At 47.9% G+C, this 13,092-nt stretch overlaps 1 protein-coding gene across 1 annotated transcript; it reads right to left on the reverse strand.

Moving 5' to 3' along the window:
- Window positions 1-1,526: 1,526 nt before the first annotated feature.
- On the reverse strand, window positions 1,527-3,388 carry LOC119092796 (uncharacterized). Its single transcript, XM_037215724.1, has 3 exons — window positions 3,275-3,388; window positions 2,408-2,498; window positions 1,527-1,567 (listed from the first exon to the last, which is right to left on the reverse strand). Exons 1-3 carry the CDS (start codon window positions 3,386-3,388, stop codon window positions 1,527-1,529), a joined length of 246 nt encoding a protein of 81 aa, XP_037071619.1.
- Between the last annotated feature and the right edge of the window lie 9,704 nt (window positions 3,389-13,092).

The raw sequence follows: 13,092 nt of genomic DNA on the forward strand, positions 1-13,092 counted from the left end.
TTTGCATTAATCAGACGGCCTGCGCCATGGTTTGAAAAATTTTGCGTACAATGCTTAACAATAGTAATGTGATAACATCGTCGGTCCTCCGTGCGCGGGATGCACGTAGAAAATGTGCGTGCTTCGCAATTCTTTAGTTACAAAGATTCAAGCATGAGCTGCTAAGTTTGCTCAGCTTGGCCATGTCGTCGGTGCAGGAAATCATGCTAAAGAACTATTAGCTTTGTAGCCGTGGGTATCTACCGGTGCTTCCCGCAGCGGATGTTATTCATTATTGTAAACTTGTCGTATTATTGTATCATTATAGATTCATGTACCATTGTAGGTGTCATTATTGTGTCTATCACTGTACATAGGTTTTCAAGCATGTGACTGCGTTTTCAGCAGCTTGATTCGATTGAGACACCGGCATACAATCGCACACCGGCATACATATCCGTTCCTGTGCGCCGGTGCCCATGGGCTGTCGAGCGCAGCACATAAATGCGCTAGCTGTCTCGCGTGTCGTATGCTATATCACCGGCGGCTAATTGGCCGGCAAAAATGGTGGCCAGCAGTTCGCCAATTATCTCACATATCGTGGTATGTCAAGAGCAGTTTAGCCAGGACCACCAGGTTTGAGACGCGGTGGTCTGTGATGAGCATCTCTTTTAGGCAAATGCTGTGTCAGATTTTTTGACAGATTGCTTAACTCGTCAAATATCTTTAAACGTCCTGACAGTAATCTTGACTAAATCCACTTACTGTCTGACGGATCTGATTGTGCAGCGCATAACGTCATTAACCCAGCAGCACCTGAAGTCATTCCATCCCTAGCCGTGACGGCATGGGAGTCGTAGGCGCTCCTCCCTAGTAAACTCGCAGTGCCATGGATAGTCGAGGTCGGTGTCCGCACTGACGCGCTATGCACATGTCACGTCGCACTTCATTACTTATGAGACGTCGGACCGCCACCAGTAAGTAAGTAACGATCACCAGCCAAGGTGACGTCATCCGTCAAGTCAAGTGGAGGTGACGTCACCAGCCAAAGGTGACGCCAAAAATTGCTGAAATATTTGAAACGTGTTTAAAGCTGTCATGGCCAAGACAATAATGAGCGAATAGATTTTACCCATTTGCATACCTTTAAAACGTAAGAATTGTTGAAGACAAAAACGGCCAAGCACGTGACGGTGCATAGGATCTGCGCTGCTGCGATCACTCATACCCACCTCTCGTTCTTGGTGTGGCACGCCGGCGCCCATTTTGAACACCGTCGTGTGGTGCGAGCTAACCTGCCCATCAGCATGACTTCCGAGAGGACGTTTCCAACAAATATTCCAAGCGTTGAGTGCACTTTTGCAATGAATGTCTTTTGGTAAATGTCGACTAATATGTATGACGCATCGTTGCACCGTCTCTTTTGGGACCGGTAGCTGCGCTGCATCCGATAGGACTGGTGGCTTCAGTGAAGCCAGGAATTGAGCTGGCTGCGGTGGTGTTTCCCAGCATCCTCTGGCCGAGTGAGGATTCGGGTTGAAGCGCCGCTACAGGTGGTCCCGAACTGTGTTGCTAGAACACGTGCAGACTTGAAAAGGACAAGAATCACGGGTTCTAGTAGGCGCCACGTTATTCAGACTGCACCAGCGTATCGTACAATGAAAGCCTATTGTTGGGATTGTATATTGTATCCTTCATACTAATTGCGGTTACGCTTGCCACATTGCTACTGTTGAGCTGTGTGTCACATCGTTTCATGATCGCTGCCGTTACATCGTTGTCCGGTATGATGCGCTATTAAATGGTTCTTTAAAATGATTTTTTGGGTTTTGTCCTGACTAATTTGTTGTGTGCCTAGGGCACAGTGAATATATTCAATTTCTGTGCATTGTATAGTGTAATGTTCTCAATTTTTTATTTTTCCTGCGATCCTTACGTCGCAACATGCCTTTCCATTTCCTTTACCTCGACTATCTGAACTATTCATTCTACCTATCGACTGGCGCTTCTGTAGAAGTTGCGGAAAGCTATAAGCGTGTCGTTCATTTGGTTGCCAGTGTGTTGTGCATACGCGGCATTCATACTGCTGTTAGGAAACCACATGAGCCCACCGCGTTTGGTGGTTTTCGTACAATGATATTATTCCAGTTTCGTTTATATGCTGCAGGCTGTTGAAATGTTTTGTCCGGTTCGAAATTCAACCCCCATTTGCTGCTTGCCAGAAACATGTCACACCATATTATTGCATGAAATGCCGTGCTTCATGTGGCATGACCTGTGACCTGCGATGGAGCGCTCGCTGTCAAGTCGTGTCAAAATTTTCTCAGCGTTCGTTTAGGTTGACTGCGGTCTGGGTCGTCGCTTTACTAAATTGTCGGATAAAGCTTTGAGTCAGAACTATTCCATAAAAAACGGCAGTGCATCGAACCATATCGCAGCCCGAAGTCAACGGCCGGCGAGCTAACAGCCAGCTGAGTGCAGCGTGCCAGCGCCAAGACGTTGACGTCCAGTATAGTGCGCTACTTGTCGATGGCACCATCGAGGAGACCGCCTGCAAAATTGAGGTCAGCGTTGTTAACGCAGACGTCGGCGCCGCCGAACTGCTTGGCGATAGCACGGAACATGACCTCAGTCTCCTCCGACTTGGTCAGGTCACAGTGCATCGCTGTCAGGGAGCCGGAGCAATCTGTCAGCTCAGCAGCCAGCTCCTGAAAATGTTCGGTTAAAAAAATGACATCAAAGGCGAGATGATGGCATCAAAAACGAGGTAATGACATCAAAAACGAGAAAATGACACCAAAAACAAGATAATGACATTAAAAGCGGGGTGGGGCCGGCTTTCATTAAATATCACGCGCAATTTTCAAGCTTCATCATTGCAAGCAACATGTTTAACATTCAAAAATGCATTTGATAATCAGCGTTAGATCCCGCAGAGCTCCCGAACAACGGAAATAGAGCTATCGGCGTGGCCTTTCGTCTACTCACGACACATCAACCCTGTGACTGAAGATAAGTCGTAATGCGGTTGCATGCTGCTGATGTGAGTCTTTAATGAAGTGCATGTTACGCCGTGACAATTCCCCGATAATTTTGTTCAGCACAAATCGCTGCCAAATAGTATGAAGTGATTGAAACGTAGAAGCCGTTATCCTTTTACGCACATCAATTCCACTAATATTTGGTTACTCTGATCCCTTTAACCATTACGTGGGTTTCACTCATTAACGGTCTGTTCTAAGTATATGCATAGTTTTTCCAGGCATGACCCACCTCGATCCGTTTTTTTTTAATTCCTGGTGCATCTGACCACCGCCATTCCGTGATGCACAAGCTCTCGACAGATGGCAGCACCGAAGCCGGCGCCGGCACCAATTACCAGCGCGACTCTGCCTGTCCAGCGGTCCATGGCAGGTTAGCTTCAGTTCACATTGCGAACGCGATCACCTGTTTCCTGCCATATAGGATTAGGACGCTACCATCTGTGTGACATTTTCACTTGGGTCAGCCTTAGTTGGGTAAGACATGTCAGTCAATATTCATTACAACCGAGCTGTTAGGGCTGGAAGAATTTAAACAATTCCTTGTTGATCACCTTATTGATATTGAAAATGAGCCAGAACCTGATGCTATTGTACATCAAATTGTGTATGTTTACAATGCGGGGATCACCAGGTTTTCTCACACAAGGCACAGTTCTCGAAAAAACCAGCTCGCTCAAACCATGGGTGGCACCTGCACTTCTCCTATCAATTACACATAAAAGTAAGCTATTCGAATATAAATTGAAGCACCCCAGCCCCAAAAGCATGCAAAATACACTTCTTACCGTAACATTCTAACTACATCTCTTACACTAGCCAAAAAGAAATACTACAGTGATGAATTCACTAAACATTCTGGCAACTCCAAGTAAACATGGAAAACATTACACACTCCTATCAATTCAAAACAAAAAAGGATGCAGATCCAACCGGGATTATTAAGGCTAATGATAAAATTATCACAGACGATCCGGATATCGCAGAATCATTTAACCGCGTCCTCATTGAGATTGGACAACAGTTAAAAGACAAGATTCCTAAATCATCATTCGACCCCCTTCAGCTCATCACAAAGGTAGAAAATGAAAGGGATCTGCCCCCCACGAATGAACAGGAACTAATGCTTGTCAACAATGGGCTAAACAACATCGGAGGTGGAGTCGACAATATTAATTCAAAAATATTCAAGTTATCTTATGGGGTAATACTCAAGGCAATTATCCATCTTTTCAACAGCTGTTTGTTCTCGGGGATATTTCCAGGCATTTTAAAAAAGCCGTGATTAAACCCATCTCTAAAAGTGGGGACTCGCAATTTGTAAATGATTACAGACCTGTCAGTATATTGCCGTATATGTCCGAAATTCTTGAGAAACTTATACACAATAGACTCGTCCTTCATCTAAACCAAACCACCTAATTCATCAAAATCGGTTCGGATTTCAGAAGAACAAAAGTACTTACATGCCAATTCTTCCTCTCCAGCAAACCATCACTAAGGCTTTTGAAAACGGAGAATAAGTGTTAGGTTTGTATTTAGATTTGAAAAAGCCCTTGACACCGAAAACATAAATATTCTTCTACATAAACTTACTAAACATGGTATTGGACGAAAATCTCATGAAATCATATGTTCTTATTTGTCTGGTAGAACTCACTGTGTAAAAATTAGGAATTATCTATCAACAATCAAAAACGAAACAATGGGGGTATCCAAGGATCCATTATCGGCCAAATTCTCTTTTTAATGTACATAAATGACCTGCCTAAATTAAGCAGTAACATAATAAGTCTGTCTTACGCTGATGATACTGCGATTACTTAAACAATATAAGTATTGTTGAAATTCAATACAATGCCAATACGCTTTTGCTTCTAATGACTTACTGGTTTACTGCTAGTTTTCTTTCCCTGAACGTACCAAAAGCATTTACACAGCGTTACACTACTCTGTCTTCGCATTTCCAACTGAATGTGCAAATTAATAATTCACCTACTGAAGAAAAAAATCAAATACCTTGGTGAAATCATTTACAAATCTCTTAAATTTGCAAGCCACATTAATTTTGTTGCAAGCATAGTAAGTAGAAATATTGGAATAATAAGTAGGGTTAGGTACTTTATTGATAGAACAACGTCACATCTACTCACAACACTTTGATTCTTCTTTATTTAAATTACTGCTGCTTGATTCGGGGTATAAATTATGCTTCTCAACTAGATCGGCTAGTAATTTTGCAAAAAGGGCTGCGCGTCTTATAGAAAATGTGTATCCCCACAAAGCTCAGAGCCAATCTTTAAACGATACAAAATTTTGAAACTATCGGAAATCGCTAAATCCCAAATGTTAATTGTGATGCACAATTTGTAACTTTACAGCTCCCTGTATCAGTCGATTTAATATACAAGCTCTACAAATCTAATGACATGGATATGAGGCGATTAAAACATTTAGACCAACTTTTCTCTAATCGTAATTATAGACTGTTTACAGCATCTTGCCTCGGCCCTAAGCTGTGGAAGGACATTATGGTTTCATATTTTCCAAGAATAAGTGATATCTCTGTATCAAAAAACCATCGCTAAGAACATCATCCGTAAGCATTTCGCGAGTACATGTTAACGTAACCAGCATATTTGAAGATATTGCAATCCTTTGCGCTGCACATATCCAACGCACTTCATGTTAGACTTCCTTCATGTTCCATAATCAAGTTCTGATGTAGTTAAAGTCAGGAACATGCACCCAAATTCACGGCGCTGGCTCCTGGAGTTCTCCCAGGAACAAGCTCCGCTTGGCTGGGTGGACTCCCTGAACATCCAGCTCAAAACCCAGCACGAAAATAACCAGGTAAATGCCCCCCCCCCCCCCCCGACTTGTGACTGTACAACCCTTACTAACACGGCGAATTGAGTGGTTGTAGCTTACTGGGCGGTTATAGCGACACTGCATTTGTAACGCGCGTTAGACTTAACCCTCGCAGTCTGCCACACTCACCAAAGAGCCCGTGTCTCTCAGCTCACTGTGAACGCGCGTGGGTCCTTACCTTGCTCGTGATCTGCTGTGTTGCTGACGCTCGGATCTGCCGTCGCGAAGGTACCACCGGCGAGCTAAGCGCGCGCCTTGCGTCTGACCCGCGTGCCCCCGGCCGGGTGGTTCGAGAGCGTGGTGCGGCAGTGGCGGCGGACAAACTGCACCGCAGTCGCGTCGCTCGGCTCGATAAGTGCGGGTCACTCGAATAATCGCTCGCTTAAGTTGAAACACACGTGTTCAAAAAAATTCGTTCTGCTGGAAACAGATTTATTTTGAATAACATATTAGGCTCTTCCACTAGAACTGTTATTTAGCCTCCACCAAATGACCTTTATCCGTAACTTTGATAGGAGGCGGGTATTGGAAGCGGCTTCGGCAAGCGATCGTTACAATTGAAACTGTTATTTCCATCTCTTTCCGTGGAGTATCGCGATATCAATACCTTGCGAAGTGCACGTCCATCCGGCCGTTCATCGTGCACAGATGTAAATGCGGCTCACCGACGATGCCACCTGGCTACGTGAAATTCGGCTAGCGGTTAGAACAGCAAATTTGGATCACGGCAATACATTTATGACCGGAGCCGACCGGTGGAGCGGCGTCAGTGCATTCAAAGGCGTCCCATTGATTAAAACATGCGGTCGACCCGGGAGGCAAGTTCACTTCTTCCCCCAGGATCTCTAACTTCCAGACGCTGTTTAAAAAACTAAAGACACTTTTGTGAAGGTCTTGCCAAATCGTGAAAAAATGCTCACAAACTCTTCGATCTTAGGTTAAATTTGAGGTTACTGGAGACTACGAAAGGCAAAAAAAACGGTCGTTTTGATAGATGCAGTTAAAATATATGTTAACACCCACGTCATCAGCTTCAAAAACATAATAAGGACGTGGTCACACGCATCGCACTCGTTCATCTAGCCTCTCCGCTACTGAAAACATAGGTCATTGATCTTTCACGACGCCATATGACCTTGCATGACCTAGCGTGACCTATTGTGACCTTATTGTGTCTTGGAATGATATCTGTTTCCAGCGGAGAAATCAAGTCTTGTGTCCACAAGTACCGAATTTAACTGCCTATCTTGAGTTCAGCATGTGTTTTGCAGAGCGTACCCATAGGGGTAGGTCATGACCTGGACCGAGGGCATGTGATGTGCGGTCACATGATTATGCATGTGAGTTAGTAGTCCTTTCTCTCACATACTGTCAGACAAACTACACACAGTGATTTACATTATTTATGAAAGCTAGCAAAAATTGGTTTTACACCAGCTCAGCGCTCTTGCAGTTTCCGAAAAGTCTGAGAGATACAAACTGTAGCCACTATTATTATCTATTTCTGTAGCAAGTTTGAACAATGACATTTGACGCAGACAAAAGTTGTGCGATGAAGTATTAAGAGATATACCTCTTTGAAAACGTGTGGCGGGAAACTGTGTGTCGTAGGGAATGTTTTGATGCAGATCAGAACGGACGCTTGTACACGCAAGTGTCAATCAATGCGCCGCGGGGTGTGCGCGCACTCATGCGCTGACAGGAGATTCTACAGCTCCGGAGCTTGTTCAGGACTGATGTCGTTTCTCGGCGACCCGAGCAGATAACGACGTGAAACCAACCGCACCGAGCAGATAACGACGTGAAACCAACCGCACCGAGCAGGTGCATGTATTGTCTCCAAATTACCCAAACACAGGCGTAGCCGGTCTTGATAACGAACGGGAGGAGGGCACGGCTGGTCAAGCCCCGCTGATGGTTAAATGCCCCCCCCCCCCCCCTCCCTCTCTCTCGTCGCCCACAACATCGCCGAATATGCCCTCCTTGAATTCAAGGAGCAAGGAGTTGCTTCGTGCCTTTATTTGCTGCACGTTTTAAGCTTAAGGCTTAAACCGTTACTGACACATCACGCATTACGCGCAGCAAGTGGAAAGTTTAGCCATTTCTTTTCACAGCGCACGCCTCTGCGCACCTGAACCCATATGTGTTCAGGTGCGTAGGACGCATCCGAACGCCCGTGCGACCGCATGCCGCTGTCTCAGCCGAATTTCTTCTGCCCCGTGCTGTCACGGCCTTCGGCCGCCGAGCGAGCAGGCGCACGCTTGCGGAGTAGATCTCCTGCGCGGAGGACCTTCAGCGGAAACACACCGAGCGAGCAGGTGCGCGCTTGCGGAGTAGATCTCCTGCGCGGAGGACCTTCAGCATAAAACACACCGAGCAAGCAGCCACGCGCTTGCGGAGTAGATCTCCCGCGCGTAGGACTTTCAGCGGAAACGCATCGAGCGAGCAGCCACGAGCTTGCGGAATAGATCTCCTGCGCGGAGGACCTTCAGCGGAAACACACCGAGCGAGCAGGCACGCGCTTGCGGAATAGATCTCCTGCGCGGAGGACCTTCAGCAGAAACCCACGATTATTCAGCCAATTCATCGTCAGCGGCAGTGCGGTGAGCGGGCTCGGCCTTTTCCACCGGCAAAATTTACAAATTTGCGATTTGTGGTCAGTTCGAGATAGGTCTCAAAAAGCACGACGTTGGTCGCCGCACGATCATTTGCTGACGTCTCTATGGGTCGGACAGTGTTGGGCAGCATGGGTGGTTTGTACACGGTGCATGCGCCTGCACCATGCAGTTGGTCTCATAGCGTGATGTCCATGGTCTGCCAATATCTGACATTAATCCTTTAAAATGTCCGGGAATGCCTTGCCCTTGTTTTTTTTAGCGATCGCAGCTGGGCCGTGCGCATGCAATAACCAGGGCTTTTGTCAGCGCAGTAATCCGTTCTTTGGCGAGCCAAAATGTGCTAATTTCGCCTTGTTCAAATGTGTCGGATATATAGCCTCCGACAGTTATGTGTCACGTTGCTTTAGGTGTATTTCCGACGGCGAATTTACCTAATGTGACCAGCGGAAACCAGGCAGTGTGTGAAAATTCAAGCATTGGAACGAGTATTTTTAAGATAAGTAGGTGTGCAAAGGTGTTTATTAAATTTGTGCCTGGATTGCGCTCGTCACAGTAGATTAAGTTGCTATCGATGTGATAATGTCACACTGTTCACCGCCATTACTCACCACTTGGCAACCAAATCGCGTTCAAATATGAGAGATGCGAGAGTAAGGTACCGTTTTATCTGTTCTGGAGAGGGTGGCAATGGCCATCTTGCGTTTGAATTTTCCTCACATTGCATATTTCTGCAGCTGCGACCCCATGACCACACCGACTACCTAAATAGTTTCTTACAGCTCTCTGTTTGCGTGGAGTTATGCGTTCAGAGGAACTAAATGCCAAGTTGTACCGACGATAAAAAGGTCCTTAGTGTCTGCATTGGCCCTCCCAGTTTTGCAATTGTCCTGAACGCCCGAAAAGACGGGCAAACCTACTCCCGCCTGGGTCGAGCAAGAGTTGGGAAGCTAAAAGGTTAAACCCCAAGTTTTTTAATAGTTTTTGAACGGTTCCAGATTGGTTCATACAACTCCAGAATCGATTAAAGGGAATGTTTCGCATTTGAAGATTTTCGAGCAAACATCATATATGATGAAACAAGAGATAAACACATAACGACATCTGGCCAATAGACACAAGGACTCATCAAGGTTGGCCTTCCTCAGGTTCCGCACACATCCTTGAAGCTAATCTAACACCTGACCAGCATGAATTTAGATGTAAATGAGATCTTCAGACCGGCAGAGCTTGACCAAACGGTTTTTTTAATGTTGCTGGAGGGGGACTTTCTACATTTTCGTTGTTCATCCCATTCCGTCGCTTCACTACTCTTTGACTAAATGGCATCTCCCTCTTCATAGTTCTACTCCCACCTTTTTATAAATGAAACTCATCCCTCTATTTCTTGGCTAAATTTCCAGTGCCCAATGTAAATCTATCTTGTCTATCTGCATACCTTTATCAGATCCCCTGTAAGTTTATGGTGTTTCAGTGAATACAACTCCAAGGTCCCAAGCCTACTCTTATGTTCTAAGTGGCCAGTCCCATTTTCAGCCCAGTTGCTTTTCGCAGCACTCTTTCCATTCGATGTATATATTTTTGAAAGCATTGAGGTCTCGCCTGTACACAATGCTCTAGACTTGGTCTGACATCAGCTAAGTGCAAATTTTTGACAAGGTGACTTGCCGTTATTGGAATACTTTTTATGTGAAAAACTGTTCTAGACAACACAGTTTTCTGTTTAGTGAGTAGGCTTCTCAGTGCGCCATGGTTGGATTACGTCATCGCACCTTGTGAAACAGGACCAATGAGGGCCAATGAATGGCCGCTACATCTTGAAAAAGCACTCACCAACGTCAGATATTGACACCTCGACAATGGTTTTCCTTAGCGTTGATCACTGCATGGCTTATGAAATATCAGGATTTTTAATGACGTTATTATGACGTCGTGAATACCAAGGTGACTGAAATACTCTCCCCGGTGTACCTTTGCACATTGTCGCGGGCGTCAAGCTCAGAAACTGGAGGTGCTTAGGTCTTAAGAAGAGCGGGATTTTGAAAAGCACCGAAAGGTCTTCAAAATGGCTATTTCATTTAAAACCCCATATAAATGTGGAACACTTCCTTCAACAACAATAAGCCTAGGCGGCGTGTAGTTTCCTACTCACTTGGCGAAGGGTGACTGTACCTCTTAACCAGGGATGTAGTTTCCTATGCTTAATTATCATTTTATCGATCATTTTTCATTTAACTTAACTGTTTACGGCGGCCGCACATGGTACTCCCCTCTGGATTCGCCCATAGAATTGGGTATTGATGAATAACAATTCAGACCTAAACATGAAGGTCCAAGCTGAAAGTAAAGTAGTTCAATATCGCCCAGTTCAATAATGCGTAGGTACGTACCTGGACAGTCCGACAATCATTGCAAATCGTCACATGGGTGTGAACCTCACTGCTGATGCGCCGCCGAGGTCATCCACTCGACCCTGTCCCTGAAATTCTGCGACAGATCATTGACCTGTCACAGCTTCAGGCACCAGCACACCATGCTAAAATGCGTCCCAGCTTATGTTCATCCCGGCCGTTTTGTCGGGTTACACTGCCGTACGCTCCGAAACGGTGCCTTCCGAGCACACGCTGTGAGGATCTATTCTTCTTCGTTTACCTATCGCAGACCGGGGTGAGCCCTCACAAATCACCAGTCAATATGACCCATGGACGCGGCAGTGGGTTACACCGCATCCGCCTTCGTGGCGAGCAGCAGACCGGACCTGTATGGGGTCCACGCGCCCGGTCACGTGCTCTGTCCCGGAGGGGGCTGGAGGCTGCCGTTCGTGCCGCCCAGCTCGGCCGGATCGATGGGAGCGACATCTGTATCAGTACCTACCGCAGGTCTGAGGGGCCGGCAGTGTGTTCCGCTCGGCATGCGGTGTGCCCGTGCGCAGAACTGTCAGCAAGACCCCAACAAGACACATCAAAGCTTGTTTCTTCTGCTGCATTTGTCTTGCATTTGGCTTGTCTGGTGCACGTATCCTCAGAGCTCGAACGCCGATTCAGTTCGGCGCTGGAATGCGAATCGAAACTACTTGCTTCACCTTGGAATGATGTATTCACACTCCATAATCATCGTTCAAATATCAACGGTGGAAGACATGCTGTGCCTGTGACCACGGCAGGTTGTACGGTAAGGCATCACGCTTATTTCACAAGCCGTCGCACGAACACTAGCTTTCCTGTGCATAACTGCAAACATTCGATTAAAAAAGCAGGCAAACCGAATCCAAAAGCCGCAGCCTTCCTCTGCAAATGACTACTGGCGTTTGAGTGACGTTGTCAGAGCTCTCAGAAAAAACCCGCGTGTGCAAAATCAAGCACGAACACACCTATCGCTACCTCTCGGCCAGAGTGGTCGGGCGTGGCGCGAATCTCTCGTGGTCATCACTGCGCCACACGGCGCTGGAGAACCGACCATGGCCGGAGATCAGCAGCATCAGTAGCCGGCCATGACCGGAGATCAGCGTTCGGCCATAGCAACAGATCAGCGGCCGGCCATAGCAACAGATCAGCGGCCGGCCATAGCAGCGGATCAGCGGCCGGCCATAGCAGCGGATCAACAGCCGGCCATGGCCGCGGATCAGCGGCCGGCCATGGCCGCGGATCAGCGGCCAGCCATGGCCGCAGATCAGCGGCCGGCCATAGCAGCGGATCAGCGGCCGGCCATAGCAGCGGATCAACAGCCGGGCATGGCCGCAGATCAGCGGCCGGCCATAGCAGCGGATCAGCGGCAGGGCAGCAGCCGCGGCGCCGTCTCCTGACCTCGCACCGCCGAGGCCGCGGCGCCCGCCACTGCCCGGCCAGACAGTGGCGGGGAAGCCGTGCCGCCCCTCGGGCCGGAATCGCGCCATCGGTGTCGGGGTTCAGCTTGGGGCAGTGCGCGGCGAGAGCCACGCGCTGATGTTCTAGCCTGACCCGACACGCCCGCTTGACAACCGCTCAAGGCAGAGAACACTACGACAGGAGACCGCACATCACTGCCGACCTCCTCCAGCCCAGTACACACTCAACCCGGTGTAAATAGCATAAGTGCTTGCTAGCCTACCACACATACTGCCGTCAGCGCACACTGGCGGAAAACAGTGGACGCCAGTGACCTGGACGCGGAGCAGCGAGCGATTCGATATCTTTGGTGTGCTGTACGCAGGTGTGAGCGTCTTGCCAGCGGCCGCGTCTGGTCCCCTCTTGCAGCATGAGATCGGGGCCCCCGCGCCACCACCAGCTAGAGCCAGCCCTATCCCGATCCGTGTGGACTGGACTGATTCAGATCCGTGTGGACCGGACCTATTCAGATCCGTGTGGACAGGACCTATCCAGATCCGTGTGGACCGGACTGATCCAGATCCGTGTGGATCGGACTGATCCAGATCCGTGTGGATCGGACTGATCCAGATCCGTGTGGACCGGACCTATCCAGATCCGTGTGGATCGGACTGGCCCGCGGTCCGACCGCGGCCGGAGCACTGCTGACTAGCGCTGTCGCCTAGTCTGATCTTGCGAGGGCTGCGCGGGTGCCAGCTGCGCATTCGGCTGCGCAGCGCTGTC

Source organism: Pollicipes pollicipes, unplaced genomic scaffold, assembly GCF_011947565.3.
Source record: "Pollicipes pollicipes isolate AB1234 unplaced genomic scaffold, Ppol_2.1 Scaffold_1600;HRSCAF=1878_pilon_pilon_pilon, whole genome shotgun sequence".
Lineage (NCBI taxonomy): Eukaryota > Metazoa > Arthropoda > Thecostraca > Pollicipedomorpha > Pollicipedidae > Pollicipes > Pollicipes pollicipes.

Bases quoted from the DNA above. Each gene is read 5' to 3' on its own strand.
- LOC119092796 (XM_037215724.1), bottom strand. From the start codon at position 3,388: ATGGACCGCTGGACAGGCAGAGTCGCGCTGGTAATTGGTGCCGGCGCC. The intron at 2,499-3,274 runs AATTAAAAAAAA...ATCGACAAGTAG, and splicing joins CGGTGGTCAGATGCACCAGG to CGCACTATACTGGACGTCAA. The intron at 1,568-2,407 runs GTTCGATGCACT...GTCCTTTTCAAG, and splicing joins TGACTTCGGGCTGCGATATG to TCTGCACGTGTTCTAGCAAC.